At 32.1% G+C, this 26,866-nt stretch overlaps 2 protein-coding genes and 1 pseudogene across 4 annotated transcripts; 2 read left to right on the top strand and 1 right to left on the bottom strand.

Moving 5' to 3' along the window:
- Positions 1 to 236: 236 nt before the first annotated feature.
- Positions 237 to 791, bottom strand: LOC114294022 (uncharacterized). The gene has a single exon (XM_028238123.2). It carries the CDS (start codon positions 789 to 791, stop codon positions 237 to 239), a length of 555 nt encoding a protein of 184 aa, XP_028093924.2.
- Positions 792 to 962: 171 nt separating this feature from the next.
- Positions 963 to 3,894, top strand: LOC114322604 (putative GATA transcription factor 22; annotated as a pseudogene). Its single transcript, XR_003650817.2, has 3 exons — positions 963 to 978; positions 2,779 to 3,126; positions 3,363 to 3,894. The product of XR_003650817.2 is annotated as a putative GATA transcription factor 22 (transcript).
- Positions 3,895 to 14,446: 10,552 nt separating this feature from the next.
- LOC114322667 (glycine dehydrogenase (decarboxylating), mitochondrial) lies at positions 14,447 to 23,727 on the top strand. Of its 2 annotated transcripts, XM_082895361.1 has the most exons (16): positions 14,458 to 14,612; positions 14,948 to 16,586; positions 16,878 to 17,123; positions 17,225 to 17,302; positions 17,401 to 17,501; positions 17,594 to 17,789; positions 17,943 to 18,068; positions 18,900 to 19,085; positions 19,169 to 19,282; positions 20,089 to 20,241; positions 21,709 to 21,897; positions 22,188 to 22,265; positions 22,350 to 22,475; positions 22,562 to 22,660; positions 22,845 to 22,962; positions 23,351 to 23,727. In XM_082895361.1, the coding sequence occupies exons 2-16, from the start codon at positions 15,324 to 15,326 to the stop codon at positions 23,443 to 23,445; spliced, it is 3,168 nt and encodes a 1,055-aa protein (XP_082751487.1). In that variant the 5' UTR covers positions 14,458 to 14,612; positions 14,948 to 15,323; the 3' UTR covers positions 23,446 to 23,727. The 2 variants fall into 2 exon arrangements, with proteins under 2 accessions (XP_028125833.2, XP_082751487.1); XM_028270032.2 differs by having other exon boundaries at positions 14,447 to 16,586.
- The last annotated feature ends 3,139 nt before the right edge of the window (positions 23,728 to 26,866 follow it).

Below are 26,866 nucleotides of genomic sequence, written 5' to 3'. Positions count from 1 at the left end.
ATCTGGGTGGTCTACCGGGTGGACATCCGGGTGGTCTACCGGGTGGTCTTCCTTTGGACAGAAAACACGCCTGTGTGCACAGAGTTCTCTGCAGAGAGTGTAGAAAATTGATTTGAAAACGTAACCAAACATCATGCTCCAAAACACACGTAGAAAATTGATTTGAGAATACAAACAAATAGAGCCCTAGTGTTTTTATCACCATTTCCAGCCCAAAGCATTCTGGACTTTTGATGTCACAACCTCTCTTTATCTCTACTTAATTTCCACACCAGACTTCTAGCTTCTCTTCTTCTTCTAATATCCTCATCAGCCAGAGACCCAGATTCTGCCTTCAGATCCCAATCATGCAACTCCTTTTCAGCTGACTTTAAAAGAGAATCAATATTACCAAACACCTCCTTGTTCCACACCCTTAAATGAGATCTTAAATATTTCAGTTTCCTCATGAGTCTAAACCCTGCCCATCCTGACACATGATTGTTTTCCCAAAGCTGTTTAACTCCAAGCATAAAGGTAGGATGTGAAAGCCAAGGATTTAAGAACTTGAAGGGTTTGGGGCCCCAATCCCTTTCATCCTCCTTCAACAGAATTAGACAGTGATCTGATATGGTTCTAGGCAAACCCCATTGCTTAAAAGAGAACTTTTCTAGCCACCTAGAATCCAACAAAAATCTATTTATCCTGCTCCATCTTTCCCCATCCAATGCATTACACCAGGTAAATTGTCTACCTAACATAGGCAGATCCGTTAATTCCAATTTGTCAATAAGCTCAATAAAATCCTTCATTTCCCTCTCTCTTCTTGAACACCATTTCCTCTCACTGTTGTGAACACAATGTAAATAATATCAAATGGTCCTGAATTATCTAATAATTTTTCCTTCATAGCATCTCCAAGAGGATAGTTAAAAAAAACTTGTTAAGCATTTTAGCCAATATAACTCTAATTTTGAGCTCCAATGGGCTGGCTATTGGGCTAGCTACTTTACTATCTTACTTTTTTGGTGGCTACAATTGAAGAGCCCCAGAGGCTCTCTAAACAAATATGTATGTATATATCTTGGATTTTTGTATATTTATGTCTTGGATTTGGGATTTTATATATTATATATGTGTGTGTGTGTGTGTGTGTGTGTGTGTGTGTGTGTGTGTGTGTGTGTGTGTGTGTAGTAATTTTATATGTTCTTTCAATTCTGTTTAATGAATTACGAAATAACTTATTTTGTATTTTGTATTTTCTTTTCTCCTCATTCTACAAGTTTATAAGTTTGTATGGGCAAATTTATTATTATTACAAATTTGTATTAGTAAAATACCAGCAATTAGTATTTTTTGTTTTAAAATTAATTAAGTTAGTTTGAATGATTAGCTAAAATAAAGAGTGTGATTGGAGAACACAATAGCTAAAATAATTAGATAAAATAAAGAGTGTACTTTTTTCATACGGCTAGTGAAAAGTAGAGAGTGTGATTAGAGTTACTAATTTGGCCCCCTTTTTCCTTCATAAAAGAGCTCTATTTATCCCCCTATCCAACGGCCCCGTTTGGTGTAGCTGTTAAAACAGCTTCTAGATTATACCTTAACAGATTATAGATTATGACTTTAATTAGAAGTTGTTAATCTGTTTGGTGTAGTTGTTGAATTATAGATTTAAGTTGCTGAGTAGTGCTTGTTAAATAAGCTGTGAAATAGCTTTTTCAATTAATTTTTATTTTTTGTTTGTCTACATTTCTCATAAATAATAATAATAATAATCTATAGTCCATTTGAGTCTTTTTCTATTTTTAAAAAAATAAAAAATAAAAAAATTTAAGAGTATAACCATAAATTAACATGTCCACAGCAGAAGTTGATAATCAGAAGTAAGGGGTGAGCAGCTTCTCAGAATCAGCTTTTTTGAGTTAAAATAAGCTGTTAGAATCAGAAACTGTTTGAAATAAGTTTAACCAAACAGTCCAAAATAACTTTTTCAAAGCTAAAAGTCATAAGTTGGCTCTAAAAAGCTGAAACGAACACCTCCTCTTTTGCTAGCTATAGTAATACTCTCTCTCTCTCTCTCTCTCTCAATGACTCCTGCCTATCTGAACTCACCACCTTCACCTTTTCCTTTCCTAGAGCTGAAAGATGATCAACAAATTTCACTTCTTCATTCCACGACACCAAGCTTTATCTTCTCTCGCATCCTCTATTTTTTTCATTATAACCCAAGATCAGACACCAAGTCAGCCTGGAGAGTGCCAAAAAAATCACCAAAAGGCAAGAACAATTCAGTTTATTTGACTAGATTAGAATCTTCATCTTCTATATATACACTTTTTTTCAAAAAAAAAAAAATCTCATCTAGTGTCTTTAGGATTGCATGTCTCATCCCTTGATGATCTTTTATGATCTTAAGCCTCATTTGGAAATAGATTGTTTTAGGAACTTTTTAGTTTTTTACGAAAATATGGACAGAAAAGTAAAGAGAGTGATATGATAATTTAAAATAACTTTCTAATTTTTTGACTAAAATATATAGTTAACAAATGAGGCCTTAGGCTCTAATAATCACTTCCCATGATGAGTCTTTCCGTAGTTTTAAATCCACAAGTTTTTCATATCATCATGATCTTCACCCAATAATTATCTTATGTGGTCATAGGGTTTATAGTAAGTACTATGATTTTTTATTTATTTATTTATTTATTTATTTATTTTGTAATTTGACCTCTCAATCTCTTTCTTGCTCTTAGGCTGACAAGCACATTTTCAATGCTAGATCAACCGATAATTGAGTAATACAATCTTCTTCAGTTTATCTAACAGTTGATAGTACTGAAGACAACGGTGAATTATCTGTTTCCAAGCTTGATGATGAAGATCAAAATAAAAGAGATAAGGAGTCACCAAAGTGTATCTGCAAAGATGAGGATGATGCAAAAAATGATGAACACGGGTTGCGTTGCGAAGGAACTGATGAGCAAGAGAAAATCGCGCATAATAAGTTTCATGATCAGCAGCATGACAATATTAGCGAAAACAATTCATCAAACAACAGTTGCAACACAATTCATCATTAGAGTTTGTTCTGAATGCAACACAACCAAAACCCCTCTTTGGAGGAGTGATCCTCAAGGTCCCAAGGTTACTTTTCTCTATTCTCTCTTTAATCTAACTATATAAGCAAAACAATACTAACTGTTATATTTATTCAATCTTAAACCTTAAAAATATGCCGCATAGCACATTTTTCAAAAACGTTATATCTATTTATTTCTATAAAAGTACTTAAAAACCTTTTTTGTTTTTCCTTTCCATTTTAAGAAGAAAAATACCTAATTATTGGGGAAGTTTTTTTATGGTACTAAATTTTGGTGCAGTCACTATGCAATTCATGTGGAATTCGACAGAAGGCAAGACCGGCCATGGCAGCTGCAAATAATGGAATGGTCCTTGCCCCAGACGATTCAACAACAAGGACTAAGATGCAAAACAAGGAAAAGAAAACGCGTACAAGCTACAATACATGGCACAGTATAAGAAACCATTCAAACTCCCCAGTTCTTCTCAAAGCGGGGAGAAGATTTCTTTTGAGGATTTTGCCTTGAGTTTGAGTAAGAATTCATCTTTTCGGCGAACATTTCCAAAGGATGAAGAAGAAGCCACGGTCCTACTAATGGCTTTATCTTGTGGCCTCATTCTTAGTTAAATTTCTCAATTTTTGATTTTTTTTTTTTTCTTCTACTTTTTGTCTTTGTATTTTGTTTTTGATGTTGGGGAAGTAGAGGGAGAGAGGGTTGAGATCACAATTATGAGATCTTCAAGGATGTTGCAAACCAAATGTGTTGCTTCATTCTACATAGCCAATAATCTTGAGATCAATAAATAAGATACTAAATTATTTGAGGTTCTCGAGCTTTGTTGAATTTTCTCTTATCTCTTCTATAGTCTCTCTTGAGTTTTGTTATAATATTTTGTGATTTTGTGATTAAAAATGAAGAGTAGGGTTTTTCATTTTAAGAACTTCAAACAATGATGTTGATCTTCCTAGCTACTTAAAACAAATATGCGTGTGCATGTGCCCAAAAATTTTATTTAAAAAACTATTTAGAATTTTAGTGTATAATGTAGGTTGATGTTTGGTGTGGCACAAGTTACACTTGAGTTGAATTTGATTTACACATTTTAAATTATGAACTTTTCTTAGCAAAAATATTTACGTGTACTGAATGAATTGCTTGCAATCCCGGAGCCAAACCTCAAAGTGCAATGTAGTTTTTTCTCAATTCTGACTAAATAACAATAATATCAATAAGACTTCATTTCATGATTCCCATGCCATAATCAGTTGTTCTTTGAGCTTGTTTAGAATATTGCATTTTTTTTATATAAAAAAACTTCCCATACCCAGCTTTCAAAAAGTTAGTTTTTTAGATTTTTTGAACTAAAAAAAATAAAATAAGCGAAAATCTAAAAAGTTGTAGCAAACACACCATTTGAAAGATTTCTTCTACTTATTTGCTATTTACAATAATAGAAAGTCACGTCTTAGAGGAATTCCTTCTGAGAATCGTTACCAAAGCAAGTCCTTCAAAGGCTTTCGGAGCTGCTCTTCATAGGCAAACGTGACATTTGCGATGCTACATAAGATGGGTTCAAGACTATGGGATTTTTTAAAATGCTAAAAATCCTAAATTTTCCATTAAAAGTTCTACCAAACAAAATATAGATTTTATATAAATATGGGTCCACACTCATGCGAGTGTTTAATTAAAATTTTATGTCTCGTTTGGAAATAGACTTTTTTAATAACTTTTTTATTAAAAGATGTGTAAAAAGTAGAGAGAAAATGAAATCTTTAACTATTTTATATAGGTTATTGGCTTTTTAATTTTTTTAATAATATTTTAACTTTTAAAATAAAAAGTAATGTTGTCAAACGACACTTTAGTATAAATTTCATGCTTTAGTTCCATCTGGCCGCGACGGCGTCCGGATGGGCCCTACTGGGCGAATCCAACCCAGTTAAAAATACTTGGCCAGTTCTAAGTTGGTCCAGGCCCAAATACTTAACACACTCATGCTCAAGCCCAACAGTATGTGGATATGAACCCAGCCGAACAACATTATGAAATGATCACAAAAAAATTGTCACAATTCACACATAAAATTTATAATTAATTCACCTTACAATAGTTGTGGAAAGCAAAATGAATAAATTTGGTAGGATAATGTAAAAAAAATTGAGAAGTTAAAATGAAAAAACAAGAAGTGTGAGAAATTATGAGGACTGTGAATATTATTTTCTATTATTTTAATATATATATATATATTAGAACCCATGCATTCTTTTTTTTATCAACAAAATTTTTTTTTTATTAATAGTAATAACATACATCATATATTGATAACATCAATAAAGGAAAGACAAATCTGCTATTAATAACGTCAATATATATCACATATAAGTGTGCCTCAAATCTGCTATTACAACTTACAGATATGCAATTATAATTTAGTGTAATTGAAGACTATTGTAGAAGAAATGATAGTTATGCAATTATAATCTAGTGTAATTGAAGACTATTGATATTGTAGAAGAAATGATAGTTATAAAAAGAAGCCACTTCCCATAAAGAAAAATAAAGGTAGCGTTTGGTAAAATTTTCTATATATGATTTGAGAATAGAAGTTATATTTTGAATTTGTGAGTTTTGAAATTATAATTTGAGTGTGGAAAATTTGTTTGGTAAAAGAGTTTTGAATTGAACGAAAAAATTTTGATGTGACATATGATATTTGATACAAAAACTTACAACTCATAATTAAACATATAACTCAAAATTCTATTCAAAACTCATAAAAAAATTTAAAAAATTCTAAATTTTTTTTATTTAAAATATAAAAAATAACATGTGGCAATTGCAGAAAAAAAAAATTACGCTATTCCGATCATCCGGCCAGACATCTAGGAGGACGACCTGTTAATCTAAATTTTCCCGTCTCAAACAGAATTTTTAAAAGTAAGTGTAAAATTAATTTTTAAAAATCATAGATAAATATTAAACATAAATAAAAAGATAAAAATATATTTAAAAAATATAACCAAACACAGCGAAAAACTTCATAACATCCCGCTTTCACTTTATATATTAGCGTTGATAGATAGATGGATAAATATGACGTTTCACAGTAAATGTGACAATTTGGGGTGACCATTGGTCAAATAGCAAAGATGTGGTGATTGCGAGTATTTTAAAAAACAAAAAATAAAATAAAATAATAATAAAAATAAAAAACAACTTATTTTATATCAATGTGTTAGCCATAAATAAGATAGGTAAAGATGAAATTAATGTTGGTGTAGATTTTATGGTAATGCATTATTAACAATGAGTGGTATTATTAGCACTTCATAAATTATTTTGAACTTCTTAATTTTTAGTGTATTTTTTTATTATAATAATAACCTCAAATAAAATTGTTACAAAGGATATAATTAATTTTGGGACACGCCATCTCACAATTAAATTTACACATCCATTACATCATGAATTAGGGTTTTATAAAAGCACTCACCTTCATTACCACCCATCTATCTTTCTCAAATCCCACCTTCAAACCTACCCACCCTCAAAATCTTGAAAATCCTTTGGCGGCAATATTTTTGCAGTAACGGTGGCAACCATTTGATTACCTACACTAGGGATGAGCAGCGGATATACCGATCCGCTCAAACCGACCAAACCAAGCCGATCTGCCTCATTTTGGACGAATGTGTGATAACTAGCAGATGATTACGGATTAATTTTTTCCAATCCGCCTAGTTTTGGATGGATGGCGGATTTGAGGTTCCTTTGGCCGCAACCGAACTGCCAAACCATAAGCACTCATAATAATTTGTAAGACTTTGTGTTTTCAATTTGTTTAGATATTCTGTTTATGTTTTCAATTGAAAAAAAATTTAAATATTCTATTAAATATATTCTGTTGAGAAAGAGTTGTCAACTTGAATATATTTTTTGAATTGAAAAAAACAAATCTATTATTTATATGTATATTTTGGTTTTTAAATTTAACTCTAAAAATAATAAATAAAAAAGATGATATATGCTGGTTGGTTTTTGTTTTCAAAAATATGTATAAATGTAACAATAAAGAGACATATAATCTCTACTACTACTCTGTTCATGGTTTTGATGGTTTGAATTATTTTTATATTTTAAGAATCACATATTGTAATACTTTATATGGATGAGACATCTTGTAATTGTAATATATAGATGATGCATGCAGTGATTGTAATATTCTAAAGTTTCAAATTTTCTTTTTTTGAATGAGGCATGTAGTGATTATAATATTTTTTTACGTCATTGACTGTAATACTGTCTTTTTTTTTTTTTGGAGGAAGTGCGCAAGTTGAATTATGTTGAAAATTTATAAAATTTTAAACCGCCAAACCGATTCGCGTCCATCCGCTAATCCGTCAATCCATTCAATCCACATCCGCCAGATTAACGGACGGATAACAGATTGGAGATTCCGTGGCCACAACCGACCCGTGTCTACCCCTAACCTACACTTCTTTGGCAATGACAATGAGTTGAAGTTTTCTGGCAATCAAACTCCATAAGACGAAAGGAGTACAATAATAAAAGCTTATAGAAGATTTATAACTTTGATGTTATTCTTAGCTCAAAGAAAATTAGCCTAGTAAGGGTAAGTTTCTTGAAAAAAATGGCAAAAATAAAAAATCTATTTGTCATTTTTTCTGAACTGAACTTCCACACATATGATCAAAATTCAGGAACACAGGCCCAAACATTATTTATTTGTTCGGGAACCGGTAATTGAACATTTATTGTTTATTCGAAAACAAGTAACCGAACATTATTCATAGGTTCAAACTTGTTTTACTGATAAAACTAAACCAATTATTATAGGTAGCATTTGGTATAATTTTCTAAATATGATTTGAAAATAAGAGTTGTATTTTGAGTTTATGAGTTTTGGAATTATGATTTGAGTGTAGAAAATTTGTTTAGTGAATGAGTTTTGAAAAGAGTTTTGAATTGAGTGGAAAATTTTTGATGTAACATATGATATCTGGTACAAAAACTTACAACTCATAACCAAACACACAACTCAAAAACTATAAAAAACTCATAAAAAATTTTAAAAAATTTCAAATTATTGTTTTATTAAAAAAAAAATTGCATTGTCCAGCCGAACGTCCGAGGGGACGACAGATAAGCCAAATTTCAAAATTTAAAAGTTCTCTTGGAACGAGTTTTCAAAAGGGGGGGTGGAATTAATTTTTCAAAACTCAAATCAAACATCATACTAGAATGTAGGGGTAGAATTATGATTCCAAAACCCTTCCAAACACAAATTGTTTTTTGCAAAACAATAAATTATTATGAAAAAATTAAGAAATAATATGTGTGTATATATCTATATAGGAAAATGTCTCGTAACTCAAATTTTGTAGCTCAAAAGTGGCTCAAATGGCCAAAACGACGTCGTTTTGGCCATTTTTATGTTGTTTTGTACTCAAAACGACGTCGTTTTGGCCATTTTGAGCCACTTTTGAGCCACAAAATTTGAGCTACGTAGCATTGTCGATCTATATAATAAGGGAAGAGGATTTTTGAATTTATCCTAGAGACAATTGTCCTACTAGGACATTTTAATGATCATGATTCATTTGTGTATTTAAATGGACGGCTGAGATGACCCCCTTAAGTATATATCAAATTTACTTCCCGCCCAAACAATAAGCTTCCTGCTTACCCAGGTCTCCCTTCCATTCTGTCTTTATCTCTCTCCCTTCTTTGTTTTCACCTTCCCACTTATCCACGTCTCCCCTCCATTCTATTTTTATCTCTCTCCCTTCTCTGTTCTCACCCACCTCATTCCCTCTTTATCTCTCTCTCCCTCCATATTCTTCTTCTTCCCTATCCTTCCTCATCGCTCGCTCCCGAAATTGCTCGCTCCCCTTCTCTTTTTGTCTCAAGTCGATCACTTCGCTCACTCTTCTCAAACTAAAGGAAAAGATCACTCTGTTTACTCAAAACGAATGTCAGAATCACAACGATTTTAATCACTCTGTTTATTATATTTGATTGTTATCACTTTACTTTCAATTGATCTCACAAACAGATCTAATCGACTACTGTTAATTTATCTGATTTGTTTATTATATTTGATTTCTATCACTTTACCTTCAATTGATCTCACAAATAGATCTAATCGACTATTGTTAATTTATCTGATGAATCTCTGAGTTCTTTTATCAGATTTTCTCTCTGACATTATTTGAAAAGAATTTAAAAGCAGAAGAAAGCAGAGGGAAACCACTATTTAGTGCCCAATCAATCCTATTTCCTCCCTTTCAATTCAAACTCTTAATCCACTATTGCCCACCAATCTCTCTCTCTCTCTCTCTCTTTCTCTCTCATTTCTTGGCTAACACGGACTCTTTACATTAAGGTAAAGACTCTTGGCTCCAAATTAAGTGGGTCTTTCCTGTTTGTGTTTTCTGCTTTTAACAAAAAATGGTATTTTTTTTTTCTTTTTCATTGGCTTAATAGTATAGATTAGTTTTTTTTTTTTTTTAATTGGTTATTCTATTGAATGAGTTTTCTGGGTTTCATGAATCCTGATTGATGATGATGTTGGTAATGGATTTTGCAAATCTTTGATATTTTTTTGATGGTTTTCTCTGCAACAATTGGATCTTCTGTGATTCTTGTTTTCCAACTTGGGTTTTGAAACCTTTCTCTATATATATAGATGTATATCTATATAATAAGGGAATAATGGATATCATAAATTTATTCTCTTTTCCACATTGGGATTGTTTGGGTTATTTGATTCAACCTTTCATTGTTTAAAATACTATTATTCAAAATCTAGAAAAAATTTCCTCTCTTTTTTGTTTGTTTGTTTGTTTAATTTCAAATGTGGTGAGGTCAGATTTTCTCTCTGTCGGGTTGTTTTGCGTTGCATCAGAATTCTCTTTATCGGGCTCTACTCTAAGAATTTTTTGTTGATTTCAGATTCTAATTCTGTCAGGCTTTCTAAGAATTTTTTCAAAGTTTAATTTTGGTTCATTATGGTGATTTGCTTGGGAAAAGAAATTGATATTCAATGCTCTGACTTCTTAGTTGAATGTTTATATAAATTTAGCCCAATTTTCTTTTTCTTCTACAAGCACAAGAAGAATTAATGTTGTATTAATGTGTAGAATTGGGCTGAGGAATGAAGTTTTACTGCCACTACAAGATTGCAATTACAAATTTGTATGCTAGGCAGAAAGCTGAACCACTCTGAAAGCCGAGTTTGACGAGTGTATGCTCCTTTTAGGAGTAATTGTAACAGATTAGTAGGCAACGTAGTTTCCTTCCTCTCAATTCTCTTTTCAATTGTCACAACTGCAAGCATGCCTTCAAGTCTTCAATGCCTATTCAACCAACATTTACTTTTATTGCACTTTTCATTAGGTTGATTTAAGAGAATTGGTTACACAGAACACATGATTTTAGTTCCATGATTGGATCCATAGATCCTATATCACATCTCTCATGCCCTTCCTTAAAATGTAATAGTGGATGTAATCCACTGACGTGCATGCATAACATTGGAGTTGATGGAGATAACAATGTTTTTAATAGAACAAAAATTGGCACAAATGATTGATTATCGGGTAAAACAATTCCGCAATTCAATTTGCTTTTAATATTATCATTTGTAAATATTCTACAATAATAAATGAGTATATAATACTTGATCTTAAAATTTAATTTATCCAATTTAAAATGTAATTTATCCAATCTAATCTTAACATTATGTTTCTTAAATGGCTTTAATTCAATGATTTTATTTTGATTTATATTTTAATCTCATTAGTAATTGTATCATGCCTTCAGGCACGGGCATATACTAGTATATATATATATATAGAGAGAGAGTATACCAACTGTGATAATGGTGAATGAGACAGCAGAGACGTTAATCACATTGCTTCTTTTTTTCTTTTTTGTGGGCTTTGTTAGGATTTTTTTGAAAGTGAGATTTTTTTGGGGTGTGTGAAGTGGGGGGGGAGAGTGTACATTCAATGGGTGAAATATTTTTACAAGAATAATTTTGATATTATTTAAAGAAAGAAAAGAAATTTTAAGAATTTTAAAATTTATAAATGAGGTCTAAAGAAATTAAAAATCTAAAATAATTTATAAGGTGCTAAAAACACCACTCTTTTTTTTTTGTTACAGGAAAATCCTCACACTCTGCCGCAGGTCCAAAGCAGCACCCCTTGAAGAGATCACCAACAAAAAAAAAAAAAAAAAAAAAAAAAAAAAAAAAAAACACCACTCTTAACCATACATAACATGATATTCGAAATTTGATACCAAAAAATTGTCGGTGAAGACACATGAGATTGCAACTTTTGTGGATTGTACCATAGTGCAATTCACACTTGATACCCACGAAAATAGAGCATTTGTCCACGACTCCCAAGCTCCTCATATTCCCTCCTTTTTAAAAGGATCCCAACACATTCCAACTTTCCCACTCCCATTAAAGAATTAGTCAAAGAAAACATCCACCCACCGTCGATTTCGCCATTACAAAAGAAATAATAATAATTATTATGAAAAAAGCTTGAAACCGTAAAGTACGATTAATAAAATGTAAAAAGTTATGTGGTCTTTTTATTTTACTACATTTTTATACAAGAAGGTTATATGTAGTCTTGAAATTTACATAATTTTAAAATTTTCATATGATTAACAAATTAAATGTATTAATTAAGACATTTAGTTTAGTAATTGTGTAACAATCTTTGTAGTGTGAGATTTCAATAATTTAACTGTTATAGAGATTAGAGTAATGCTACACATCATGAAATAAATATCATGAAAAATTCCATGAAACTAATCCAAGAATGATTACATAACATACAATAAAACACTACAAACACTACAAATTAATCTAAGGGTAGAGGATCTTCATGAAGACTTTTGATGATATTTCTTTCATGATACCTAGCATTATTGTAGAGATTGTGGGACTAGTAGGCTTGGTAATTAAGTAGTAGTCAAGTGGTAGGTTAGTAGTTTGTTTGATAATGTATTAATTTTTACATTTGTAATTATTGTTTTATTGATTGGAAAAAAGAAAAAAAATCAATAATACAAGGTTTTCGCGGATCGGGTTGGGCTGAGTCCCATCCGTTATCTATTGGAATTGAGGCAAATTAAAAAAAATCAATCCACATTTATCTGCTTAGTTAGTAGATGCAGGTTGAGTGAATCGTGTAAATTGGCATGTGGATACAAACCACCAAACTTTACTGTTCTATGCTTCTTCTTTTTTCTTTTTTTTCTATAAAAAAAAAAAAAACTATTTTAGAGTAGTTTTTTTTATTACTTTGGGCCTTGTTTGAGTCCAAACTTTTTTATTTTTTATAATTAATAAAGGTTAAATTTTCATATTTCATATGTAAGTAATATTATTACTAAATAATTAATTTTTTAATATTCAAATCATAAAAATATAACATTCTTTTTTGAAGGGAGTTGGTAGATCGAATTAGGTCGAATGAACTTTCATCTGTCATCTGTCATCTGTCTGAACGTAAAAAGATTTGAAAAATCTTCATCCGCATTCGTCTGTCCATACTCGCTTAAAAGTGGATGGATTTAGTCTAATTATGTTTGAGAATAAGGTTTTGTGGCTTTTTGGCTAAATTAGTCACAAAAAACAAAATAGACTTTTTAGCTCAATAAGACAAAACATCACATCCAACCCGTAATCATTACATTTTTTCTCTCACAAAAAAAACAAAAAAGTCAAAAGTCCTTCCCAAACTAAACTTTTTAACCCTAAGTTAAAATAGCTTAAAAAGTTAAAAAAAACTAAAAAGTCCACCCACTTCCCAAACGAAACTTGAGTCAATTTTAATAGATTGGTCAAATCCGTAAGCACCTCTAAAAATAACACTTGTTTTTAAGTTAGTTTGGAATAAATCTATAAATAAGTTAACAACCCCGGTTTGTAGCTCGAAATTCGTGGGTCGAATTTGGCTCGACACCAAAACGACGTCGTTTTGGTGTCTGTTTTTTTTTTTTTTTTTTTCTTTTTCCTGTGTTTAATCAGAAACGAAGAAGAGGGGAGAAGAAGAAGAAGAAGAAGAAGAAGAAGAAGAAGAAGAGGAGGAGAAGGGAGAAGAAGAAGGGAAGGGAGGAGGAGGAGGAGGACTAGAGGGGGCCCAATTATTAGGGCTGAAGGCGGAAGCGGGGGGCGGAGGCGACGAGCTACGAAGCTGCGACGAGGACGGCGGGCGGAGGCGACGAGCTCCTCGCGGCGGAGGCACAAGAGGGCTGCGATGAGGATGGCAAGGCGACGAGGCGACGGCGTCGACAGAACCAGCACCCGCCGTCTCCCTCTCTTCTCCTTCTCCTTTCTTCTCTCCCTCTTCGAATTCAACCCACAAATTTCGAACACCCACCCATTATTCGTAAGTTAATTTGTATGACATTTCTTTTTTTACTTTTAACTTTTTACCAAAATAAGTAAATTAGACGTGTACTTAAATTAAAATATATTTTTTTAACAAAATAAACTTATAACCCAACCTAAAATGAAGCCTCATTCACAAATTAAAAACAAATTAAATTTATGACTTTTAGGTAGCGTTTGGTAGAATATTATAAATATGTTTTGAGAATAGAGTTGTACTTTGAGTTTTGTGAGTTTTGAAATTATGATTTGAGTGTGAAAAATTTGTTTGGTTATTATTTTGAAAAGAATTTTGAATTGAGTTTGAAATTTTTGATGTGATATATGATATTTGATTAAGAAACTTACAATTCGTAACTAAACACAAAATTCAAAATTCCATTAAAGGTTCATAAAAAATTTAAAAAATTTTGAAAAATATTTTTTATTTAAAATATAAAAAAAAATAACAAGTGCCAATTGCCACACACACACACAAAAAAAAAAAAAAAACCCGAACGTTGTTCCATTCAATTGGCCGAACGTTCGGATAGGTCAAATTTCAAAATTCAAATCCCACCTGAAAAGTGTTTTCAAATGTAGTGTGAAAATATATTTTAAAAACTCCATCCAAACACACGTAGCTCAAAATATGACACCAAGGATCCTCTAGAGTGAAATTTTCCTAAAGTTTCCTAGAGTGCTATATTGTGTGGTTGAGATTTACTGGCAAGTCACATCAGAAAAATTGATGTGACTTGCCAGTAAATCTCAACCATACACTGTAGCACTTTAGGAAACTTTAGGGAAAAATCACTCTAGAGGATCCTTGCTCCAAATATGATATGGAATCATAATTAAAACTCCAAGCCAAACACAGCTTTAATTTTTAAAATAATTTTCAAGAGAGAGACATACATACATACATACATACATATATATATATATATCCTTCAATCCAGTGAATGAAGATCCGAGAATCCCAAACTTGTGTGACCACTCTCTGATCCAATGAGCCCCCCTATATAATATTCAATTTGACAATATCATAATAAAATTGACAATGATAGTTTATGAGATTTCATTTTCTCTTCTGCCAAACGCTATATCAATATCTGATCTAAGTGAGTTTCATTCATTCAAACCCTAAACCTAGTGATTTCATCCTCAACCATGCACTCCCACGCACATTGATGATGTGAATATATAAATAAATCTATATATATTAGTTTTGTGAGGTGAGACATAGCGATAAGGCTAATGTGAAAGAGAATCTGCCAACAATGAATCTAAATTTTTTCAAATTTCTTGGGGTTTTATTTTTGAATAATAATTCCAAATAGAAATGCATTTTGATCCATTGAAATTCAATCCAATCCAATCTCAATTCAATGCCTTCCATTCAATTTCAGTGATTTTTTCTCTGTACTTCGTACTCACTGTAACGATTGGCTCGCAGGTCTCTCAACCCCAAGATTTCCACGTAAGCCCGATCCTGACTTTTGTCTCTTCAAACGGTGCGCAGTTTATCTTATCCTACGCACCTTACCCACCACCACCACCACCAGATCTTGATATTGATAGATTATAGTTTTTATTGAGTCCTATGAAATGTATGCACAGGATAAGATAAAGACAGTTTATTATCACCATTTCACTACCCTCACAACCACTCATTGATGGTTTTAGTACAAACCCAATAAGAAAAAAGAATGCTTTTTATTGGAATCTTTAGTTGTTGGTTCATTGGAGGTGTGGTGGTTGTGTTTTGAGTTCAACATTGTAGTTGAATATCCAAAAAAATTGTGATTTTTTTTTTTCAAATTTTTTGATTCATGGAACGTGCTCGGCGGCTCGCTAACGGGCCAATTCTCAGACGCCTGGTTTCTGAGACTAAGCACCACCGCCCGAATGAATCAATTACTAGCTCTTCCTCTTCGTCCCCAGTGTTGTATTCGCCTTCAAGGTATGTTTCCTCATTGTCTCCTTGTGTATTCCATGGAAAAAGTAGTAGATCAGATGTGTTACTAGGGAGGAATGTGTCATATAATGTTGGATTCGGTATTGGGTCTCAAGTTAGATCAGTATCAATCGAGGCTTTGAAACCAAGTGATACTTTTCCCCGTCGCCATAACTCTGCAACCCCAGAAGAACAAACAAAAATGGCTGAAACTTGTGGGTTCCCTAGCCTTGATTCGCTAATAGATGCCACGGTGCCTAAATCGATTCGTATTGAAAACATGAAGTTTTCTAAGTTTGATGAAGGTTTAACTGAGAACCAAATGGTTGAGCAAATGAAAAAATTAGCTTCTAAGAATAAGGTTTATAAGTCTTTTATTGGAATGGGTTACTATAACACCTTTGTCCCACCTGTTATTTTGAGGAACATTATGGAAAATCCGGGTTGGTATACCCAGTACACTCCATACCAGGCTGAGATTGCGCAGGGTCGTCTCGAGTCCCTGCTTAATTATCAGACCATGATTTCGGATCTTACCGGTCTCCCCATGTCAAATGCATCGTTACTCGACGAAGGAACTGCTGCAGCAGAGGCGATGGCTATGTGTAATAATATTCACAAGGGGCAGAAGAAAACTTTCATTATTGCTAGCAACTGCCACCCGCAGACCATTGATGTTTGTAAGACTAGAGCTGACGGTTTTGATCTTAAAATAGTTGTTGCTGATCTCAAAGACTTTGACTACAAATCAGGCGATGTTTGTGGGGTACTGGTACAGTATCCGGGAACTGAGGGTGAAGTTTTGGACTATGGGGAGTTCATAAAGAATGCACATGCCAAAGGGGTTAAGGTTATTATGGCAAGTGATCTGTTGGCATTGACGATGTTAAAGCCTCCTGGTGAATTGGGTGCAGATATTGTTGTTGGCTCGGCACAGAGGTTTGGGGTTCCGATGGGGTATGGAGGTCCTCATGCAGCTTTCCTTGCCACTTCGCAAGAGTACAAGAGGATAATGCCTGGAAGAATTATTGGTGTGAGCATTGATTCTTCAGGAAAACCTGCTCTGCGCATGGCAATGCAGACAAGGGAGCAACATATCCGGAGGGCCAAGGCCACCAGCAATATCTGCACTGCACAGGTAGGAGATTTTTATTTATTTATATTTTATAGGCTTTGTAAATTGGCCCAGTCAGAGCTGAACCTGTTTGAATTTATCTTGTTGTTGGGTTGTATTTATAAAAAAATGTCAGAGGATCTTCCACTATTGAAAAAATTAAAGGGAAAAAAAAAAAAGTGTGAAGAACAAATCTTCTTGGTGCTTGATTGGAACATCTACTTCTGTTTGGCTATCCCATGATAGTTGCTTGGTATATAATGAGTTTAGTTGCTTGATTGGATTTGATTGAATTAATATTGTCCTGCTATGTAGGCGTTGCTTGCAAACATGGCTGCTATGTATGCTGTCTACCATGGTCCAGAAGGCCTTAAAACCATTGCCCAAAGGGCACATGCTCTTGCTGGGACATTTGCTGCTGGACTGAAGAAACTCGGGACAGTAGAAGTTCAGGGGCTTTCCTTCTTCGACACTGTGAAAGTTAAATGTGCTGATTCCAAGGCAATTGTGGATGCTGCTTACAAGAGTGAGATGAATCTGCGGATTGTTGACCAAAATACCGTAAGTGTGATTTAAAGTGTTTACTTTGTTTCATAATTGATGAATCTACACTATGAGCAAACTGGAGTACATTTTTATTTTATTTATTTTTTTGCTTTCAGATCACTGTTTCTTTTGATGAAACAGCCACCTTAGAGGATGTGGATAAGCTGTTTAAAGTTTTCGCATGTGGCAAACCAGTAAGTATTGCTTATTTTATCTCCACTCTGTAATATCAGTAATTTTCTTTTTTTTTTCCTGACAGCATCAATATAAAACCTTTTATGTTAATTATCAGGTACCATTTACTGCTGCATCTATCACACCAGAGGTTCATAATATGATCCCTCCAGACCTTGTAAGGCAGAGCCCTTTTCTGACTCACCCAATCTTCAACTCGTATGAGCCTTTCCACTGAACTTTTACTGCCGATAACTTTAAAACAAAAAAAAAAAAAAAAAAAACAATCTGACTTTCATTTGCATTTTTAGGTACCACACAGAGCATGAGCTGCTTAGATACATTCATAAACTACAATCAAAAGATCTTTCACTATGCCATAGCATGATTCCCTTGGGTTCTTGTACGATGAAGTTGAATGCAACAACAGAGATGATGCCTGTGACATGGCCTAGCTTTAGTGATATTCATCCATTCGCTCCTACTGAGCAGGCTGAAGGTTTTCAGGTAATACAAATGTTTTTTTTTTTTTTTTTTTTTTCTTTTTATGTTTTTTCCACCACAAACTTCCAACCGAAGTGGTATGTTATCATGTGTATAAAAAAGTAAAAACCAAATTTACGGTTTCTAACAAATAGACTGTGGTGTTGTATTTATCAGGAAATGTTCAAAGATTTGGGTGAATCATTGTGTACCATCACTGGTTTTGATTCTTTCTCTTTGCAACCCAATGCTGGCGCTGCTGGCGAGTATGCTGGTCTCATGGTCATTCGTGCATATCACAAGGTATGGTGGCATCAAAGAGTCCAAATCCTCTAGAGTGATTTTTTGTAAAGTGATCTTAGAGTGATTTTTTGTATGGTTGAGATTTTTTTAAAGTGATTATTAATACTATTGTACCCTCAACTTAGTACTATTATACCCTAAACTTTTGTAGAATTAAATCTCATCTATTTAAAAAATCACTCTACGAAAAATCACAGTAGAAGATCTGGATTCGGCATCAAATACATTGATAAACTATTTTTTTTCTTTTCTTTCTGGGAGCAATGTATTGGTGGGGTCGTAACGGAATGCTTGTTATGATTCTTCTTGAGGCTCACCTCTAGGCAGAAACCCCAAAGAACACCTCTCAATTGACGTTTTGATGCTAGAATTTTCTGATACCAAGTGCTCATGAGGTACTTGTCAAAATTTCAATTTCACTTGAAATTGACCAGGGCACTTTGTATGCTTTCATAAACAAATAAGATACACAGGCTAAGCATATATGTTAATAAAAATAGGACAAAATATATATTAATTTTAAGGTGTTAAGGAATTTCAACTTCTTCCGAGTCTGTATACTATATGAAGGATTTTTAAAAGTAGAACTTGCTATATTTACCTGACTTCTGTGCAATTTGATAGAGTTTCTCAAGTTATTTGATGATCTGACATGTTTAATGTATTGAAAATGAGCATTTGCTGCTATATGCCTCACATGTCTAGGGGAGATATCACCATATGTCACTGCATTTTTATAAAATAAAAAATAAAATAAAATAAAAGTTTTGAAGATGTAACAAGCTTTTTGGTGAAATGTCTATGCTAATCACCATTTAATTGACGCTGTAGGCGAGAGGAGACCATCATCGCAATGTTTGCATTATACCTGTCTCTGCGCATGGGACAAATCCTGCAAGTGCTGCAATGTGTGGAATGAAAATTGTTTCTGTGGGAACTGATGCCAAGGGAAACATCAACATTGAAGAGTTAAGGAAGGCTGCTGAAGCAAATAAGGAGAACCTGTCTGCCTTTATGGTATTGTAGTTCACATTGGGGTATGGTAGTTTTTAGTGTATTGCTTTTATAGATTGATTATTTGTTGTAATTTTAAATTTCAGGTTACATATCCTTCAACCCATGGAGTTTACGAAGAAGGCATTGATGAGATATGTAAGATAATTCATGACAACGGGGGTCAAGTTTACATGGATGGGGCCAACATGAATGCACAGGTTTGTTTATTTTTCTATTGTCTTGCAGACTCTGTCTCTTTTGATATGTTCATTACAGTTCTCAAAATTCTAAACACAAAATTATGTCAACTATCATTTATGTATGTGTGATTGTTAGTTGCAGGTTCATGTGCTTCCTTTTTATTATCTTTTCATTTATTGTCCATTTGAGTGATGGAAAATGCAGGAAACAGAAGAGAAAACAAATCTGACTTTTTTGTTGTTTGTTGAGCAAGAGAGTCCTAGAAAGTGTTGGACAGTGAAATTTTTTGTAAGACTCTCATAAGCTTCTAAACTTGGATTTTGGTTTCCCACAAAATATGCAGGGAATTGTTTTCCACAAAAGTGGTGAACAATTATCACACTTTCTAGATTTGTCCATGGCTCCATCCATTTGTTTAAAATGGATAAGGGCAACTAGGTAAAATAAGATTTTCTTTTCAACTTTCATGCTTTTTGAACTACAAAGATAACTTTTTCAATCATTTCTTGCCAAAAATAAAAAATAAAAATTCATCCTAATCAATCGCATGAAAGAAAATAAATTGTTGATCTCTGCTGTGAATTTTTTTTTCTTTTTCTTTTTTTGGTGAAAGTTTCTTAGAAATTAGAATTTGAAGTCCCCGCTTGATGAGAAATTATTTGTTTTCTAATTCTTTTCATTTTTTCATCTTTCATGGTTTTTTTTGCAACGCATGGTTGTTTTGCTTCTACTATAATTCATTTTCAGTCTTTCATCTTTACCCCTTTTACAAGGCTTTGTTGCAGTCTGCATATAGTTTTGAATAAATTCTGTTTCCTTACAGGTTGGTTTGACTAGTCCGGGTTGGATTGGTGCTGATGTTTGCCATCTTAATCTCCACAAAACTTTCTGTATTCCCCATGGTGGAGGTGGTCCTGGCATGGGTCCCATTGGTGTGAAAAAACACTTGGCACCTTTTCTGCCATCACATCCTGTGGTATGTGTTATTTAATGTAATTTTTTTTTCTCTGTTAGTATCATATAGAAACTCGATTTACCACTCCCAGTTGAGAAATGCTGCAGATGTCGTATGTTGTTTCTATCAACTGCTATTGATTCTAAGTTGATTTCTGTGTTCTGTTTTTATATTTTTATTGTATCCGTACCAAACACATGCCATATCTTCTTCTTCTTTTCTTCTTTCACTTTTCCTCATAGAAAAAACACACTGTCAACGCATTCTAAAAGAAAATTTTTCTTTTATTTGGTGACTGATTTGTATCTATTAAAATATATTTTTGTTTAGTGTTCAATAATTTTCCAAAATCTGCTGTTTGCTGGGAAGTTTGTCTCACAATTACTTAATATTATGTGTAATTGATATATTTGTTAATACACTAGTTAGTATTTATAGCATTAGTGAACATAAAATTTGACCGACTTTTCTTATCTCTGATAGCCAGTTTAACCGTTTGTTTGGATCGATTGATTTGGTGAGAAATAATAGGAAATGAAGAGAAGTGGAACTATTTTTTCATATTTGATTTATAAGTTAGATGAGTAATGATGTGAAAAATAACTCTTTTATTTTAAAAGTTTAATTTCTTACTAAAAGTTGTGAATTTTGCGAGAAACAAATTGATTGATTGTGTATTTTTTATAATACCAAAATTGTCCATAAAAAGAAAAATAAATGTCACGTGTATCCCTATATCACATATAATAAACACCGAAAGATATGAAAACCATATTATTACCACCATTTGTAATTTGTGTTGTAGGTGGTGATAATAAACCAGAGAATCACTGTTAAGCAAGTGAAAGTTTGAGTGGTTTAATAACTTAAAATGGATGATTCCATGAATTTTTGAACTTTGAATGGGTTGTGTAAATGTGGAATATGTTACTGGAACGTGGATCATTCTGATACATGGAATGGGAACGGGAACGTGATATGCCACATGCTCTAAAATGTGGTTCAATAGGGATAGACTTGCATATATTACACTTGAGAATTTAATAAACTTCTAGAGTAATTTTCTTTCCTAACTATTAGGCATCCAATAAAATGTAGAGTGTTTTTTTTTTTTTTTTTTTTTTTTTTTTCATGTAGCAAAACATTTCTATAAGCATTATAATTTATAACTCATTTTTTATGTTTTGTCTTGTCAAAACTTAACTCACCTTATATTAGTTTATTGCATTTAATTTTTTTTCCTCCTAAAGAAATATTTTGGAAAAACTTTTGGGATCTATTCCGATCACTAAATTTAACATTTTCAAATGGAAATGTACCATGTTTCTGAAAGTGCGTACCAAATTCATAATTCACTGAGGTATTAGTGTTTTTTGGTGACACAATGGAAGCAATAGATTCTATTACATTCTGAATTTTATTCATATTGAACAACTTATATATACTACATTGTCCAGTTAATGATCACTTCATTATCATAAACTACAGGTAACTACAGGAGGTATACCGTTGCCTGACAAGATTCAACCACTTGGTACCATTTCTGCTGCGCCTTGGGGTTCTGCACTTATTTTGCCTATATCATACACCTACATTGCCATGATGGGGTCCAAGGGGTTGACAGAAGCATCAAAGATAGCTATCTTGAATGCAAACTACATGGCAAAACGATTGGAGGTCCTTGCTTCTGCCTTGATTATTTTTGCATTTTAGTCTTTTAAGCACGAGAATCATGAAAATTGAAGCACTAATTGTGCAACACAGGGTGTGTCACATTAGGTGACAGACTGCCCTTTAACTCTCCTCCAATCAAAACTATGACTTGTGCTTTGTGCTCGTATCGGTTTTGTGTTTATCCTTATTCCAAATTTTGTTTGAGCTATTACTCACTCCTCTTTAGCACAAGTTCATAGATCATTTTGCTTAACTGCCTACATGCATTAATTTGTTTTGTTTTGGTTTAACAGAACCATTACCCCATTCTTTTCCGCGGTGTCAATGGAACAGTCGCTCATGAATTCATTGTCGATTTGAGGGGCTTCAAGGTAGCTCTTACTAACATTCACCTTAAACACCACTTTTATTATTTGTTTATTCCTTTGATTGATTACAAGCTGATATCCTTGTAGAATACTGCTGGTATAGAGGCTGAAGATGTTGCTAAACGTCTTATGGACTATGGATTTCATGGACCAACAATGTCATGGCCTGTTCCAGGCACACTCATGATTGAACCTACTGAAAGTGAGAGCAAGGTGTGCTTCATCGAGGAGGAATTTTCTGTTGCCCTATCTTTTTCCATTTTCTTGAGCTCTGAAAATGCTTTTACTTCCTGGTACAGGCGGAGCTAGACAGGTTTTGTGATGCTCTGATTTCCATTAGAGAAGAAATTGCACAGATTGAGAAAGGAAAAGCAGATATTAACAACAATGTCCTCAAGGTAAATCGGATTGTTCTACATCAAGGCTGTTGGATTATTTTCTTTTTGATAACTATGAGACTTCAAAATTGCATTATCATAATTTTTTGGTATATCTTATGTAATGGAGTTCTATGCTTGCTGGCAATTATGTTTTGAATTCGTGAAATTATTCAGAGGAATTTACTGACTAGTGTAAGTGCAGGGAGCTCCTCATCCACCATCACTGCTCATGGCAGATGCATGGACAAAACCTTACTCTCGGGAATATGCTGCCTTCCCTGCTCCTTGGCTCCACTCATCCAAGTTCTGGCCTACCACAGGTGTGTTTCCCTCTCCGGTCGCCCATTTTTTTCCCTTCAAAAAGTAACCCTAGCATCACATAATTCTCTTTTAAAGCCATTTCTGATCATCTCCTACTCTGCATCTTCTGTGTGAAGATTCAATTTGACAAATTCCTCTGAATATGTTTGTAAAGAAAACAAAACCAATTTTTAAATATTACACATATTCTTAAATGACAACAAATTCTCGTTTTATTCTATCATATGCTACTTTTTCTCACTCGATTTAGTTCTTTTTCTGATAACTTTTTTCTTACTATTGGCTTCCCATTTTCATTTCACAGCTTTTTTTTTTTTTTTTTTTTTCAATAAACTATTATGGCCTGAATGGTGTCTAATTTTGTGATGCTGTGGCTGTCACAATCAGGGCGTGTCGACAATGTGTACGGTGACCGCAACCTTATCTGCACCCTTCTCCCGGCATCACAGGTTGTTGAAGAACAAGCTGCTGCTACAGCTTAATCTTCAGTACAACACCGCACTGCAGATCTCAAAATTCCTTCATATTTTATAACCTCATGTATATAAAAAGAAAAAAAAGAAAAAACATGTTCATATGCTTCTTTTATGGAAGCTGACTTTTTATCTTATTTTATATTCATAATCAGCTGCTCCAATAACAATTGTTGCTAACTGCAGCTCAAATGTTGTAATTATCCGTTTTTCTTCCTTTAGCTCTATTTGATTTCTAATTTGAGAAGCTACATATACAATTATTTGTCTAATCAGAATTTGATTATTTTATGAACGTATTCAGTAAATTAGTCGGAATTTAATAGAGTGGTAGGAAACCTGGTCTGTTGGGCTTCTGTTATTCTGGTATCAGAATCTGTTGGGAGGTCTCTGATAATATATATAGTTCTGGTATATGGTTCATCATTATTGTAATTGATATACCATCACATTAGCCTGGCGAAAGAAATGCATTTTTTTACTTGGTTATTTCTTGAGTTGATCGTAAACGAGTTTCAATTTAACCAATCAAAAAATTTATTGTACTTTAAAATATGTTAAAATTTAATTTTTGTTTATGCAACGACTTGATCTCAAAATAACTTTTAGGGTAAAATACTAATAAATCTTGAAATGTGATTTTGTAAATTGTTTAATCCTTCCTTTTTTTCTTATGAATCCAAAGGCCCCATTAAAATAGAAATTACATAAAAATATAGTCACTTTAATTTTTAAGAGATAAAAAGTGGATTTCTAGATGTGAAATTACACATTTGGGCAATTTGTACTTCAGAGTTTTTGGATTTTTCCTCTTTTTGGAACAAATCTCATATTACGAATAAGAACGTAATACTCTAATATAATATACCAATAACGTAATTCTCTTATATAAAATACAAAAAAATTCCTTAATGTATTTTTTTCAAACGCAACACTCTAATGTAACACACAAAAAAACTTCTCAGTATACTTTTTTCAAACATAATATTTCAATGTAACACATAAAAAAACTTATTAATGTTCTTTTCTCAAACGTAGCACTCTAAGCAATATAATCCCAAACGTAACACTTCATTATAACACACAAAAACATTAAGAAACTCCTTAGTGCACTTTTCCCAAATGTAACACTCATAGTTTGAAATTATATATTTATCCAAAGCTTAATAAGGAATTTTGTAGTTTTTTTGGAATGGTTTGAAGAATCTCACATCTTTTTTTGAAGTATTACGTTTGAAAAAAGTACACTGAGAAGTTTTTTTTGTGTGTTACATTGGAGTATTACGTTTACGTGTTACATTAGAGTGTTACAGTTTGAAGTTATACATTTATTCAAAATTTATTAAGGAATTTTTGTACTCTTTTTGAAATATTTGAAGAATTCTATATTTGAAGTCATTTTTATATTCCTTTTAAAATGTTTAAAGAATCTCACATTGAAGTCTTTCCAAATAAAAAAAGTTCACATATAAAAATTAATTCCAAATTTAATTCTCATAAGTTGTATATCTTATATTTCTAATAAAAAAGAAAAGAAAAAGAATGAAACAGAATAAAAATAAAGGTATAACCAAAAATTTAATTTTTAAATAATATATTAAATCTATTTTTTTTAAATCAATAAAATTAATTAATTTATAAAAACATTCTCCAAGATATAAATGAATCACCAGTGGTTTGCTTTACAATTTTACTTGCTGATTTGAAGGTGGGATAACATTAGTTGTACTCGAAATATAGCGGGCTGATTTCGAACTACCCAATAATAGGGAGAGGTATGAAGCCCATAGAGATTGAAATAATAATTTTTTATGTATTGATTCACACACATGAATAAGGCTACAAAATCATACTTTAAAGAGTAATGATACATGTTTTTAATTTTAGAGTTCTAATTGAGTTCTAATAATATGACAGAAAATAAAAAAAATAAAAAAATAAAATCAAAACATCACATTACAGTAGGGTCCATTTCTATTAGAACTCCTTTATTAGAGCTCTCAATCATTTTTCTACTTTAAACTTGTTAATTCATCATGCATACTACGAGTAATTGCATCAAAATTTTTGCTAATATGCCAAAATAAAATGAAATATGGAGAAAAATATCTCTAAAATTTTATTCACTTTGTTTGGTTTTGATTTTCAAAATTCATTTTTCAGAATTTTTTGTATTTCCTTTTTTTTTCACAGAATTTTTAAAATATTTTAAGTAATTTTTAAAATATTTAAACACACCTAACATAAATACACTTAAAAAATATAATATTTGTGAGAAAAATCTACTAAATACGAAAAATATTTTTTTAAAAAAATCAAAATTCAGTATATTTTTTATATTTTTGTGTATTTGTTAATTTTTTAAAATATTTTTCCCAAATATTTTACTTTTTAGATATATCTAAATAAGTTACATCTAAAAAAGTAAAAAAAAAATACTTATAATTTTAAAAATATTCACTAAAAATAAGAAAAAAATATGAAAAATAAAAATTTAATTTTTAAAAAATTAAATTCAAAAAATTGAAACCAAACACACAAATTGATAATCAAAACGCACTAACCAACCTTAGCCTACAACTTTATTTCTAATAAACAAAAGGTAAATTACATTTTTTCTCCCTTAAACTTCTACTTGAATGAAAATTGAAACGTTAAATCGACAATAAGTGTAAATAAAGGTGAAAATTGGAACAGATACAGGACACTAAACCTCTATACTTGATCTTTGATTTTTTGTCACAAGTATTGAGGGTACGTGTGAGATGTGAAAATCTGTTGTTGTGCAGGTGGTTTTTTTTTAATTAATAAGAGAGTAACTACAAATACTAGAGTATTATATAAAATTAGATAATAAAAGTTGAATAATAATTAAAAAGCCCACAATTATTAAGCCCAACAACCATCATTAAAAATAATCAATAAATTAATAACAACATATAGCCTTCATAATGAGAATAACTAAATATCACAAAAGATAGTAAAATTCGCAATCTCTCACTACAAAATAACGTTACATAATCACTCATTGTATAGAACATATGATGGTATGAATTTTGTGAGCTTTATATAGGTCGGATTTGATCAATAGTGAGTCTTGGCCTTCAGGCTAAATACAAATTTCATACAAATTTCTTTTTTCGTTAAACTTGTAAGTAAATTCTTAACAACTTACCTCTTTCTCTATGGTCCTTTGATTGTAAAGTTAAATATCTTTGGAAAATAAAATGAAAATATTAAAACTTTAGATGTTATATAAGCCTTTCATTTGGCAATTTGAGTTAGGTTGGCTTTGGACTATTTTAATCACAAAAAAACAAAATAAATTTTTTAACTTAATAAAAGAAAATGTCACGTTCAATTCATAATCATTACTTTATTTTTCTCACAAAAAATTTAAAAAGCTAAAAAGTTTAACCCCAAGTTAAAA

The sequence above is a fragment of the Camellia sinensis genome, chromosome 11 (assembly GCF_055761805.1).
Source record: "Camellia sinensis isolate YWXY chromosome 11, ASM5576180v1, whole genome shotgun sequence".
Taxonomy (NCBI): Eukaryota; Viridiplantae; Streptophyta; class Magnoliopsida; order Ericales; family Theaceae; genus Camellia; species Camellia sinensis.
Note: the sequence above shows the minus strand (reverse complement) of the source record. Positions and strands in the feature narration are given on the sequence as shown.

Excerpts from the sequence above, each read along its gene's own strand:
- LOC114322667 (XM_028270032.2), top strand. The coding sequence starts at position 15,324 with ATGGAACGTGCTCGGCGGCTCGCTAACGGGCCAATTCTCAGACGCCTG. Across the intron at positions 19,283-20,088 it reads GGGCCAACATGAATGCACAG|GTTGGTTTGACTAGTCCGGG; the intron begins GTTTGTTTATTT and ends GTTTCCTTACAG. Across the intron at positions 22,266-22,349 it reads TCGATTTGAGGGGCTTCAAG|AATACTGCTGGTATAGAGGC; the intron begins GTAGCTCTTACT and ends ATATCCTTGTAG.
- LOC114294022 (XM_028238123.2), bottom strand. The coding sequence starts at position 791 with ATGAAGGATTTTATTGAGCTTATTGACAAATTGGAATTAACGGATCTG.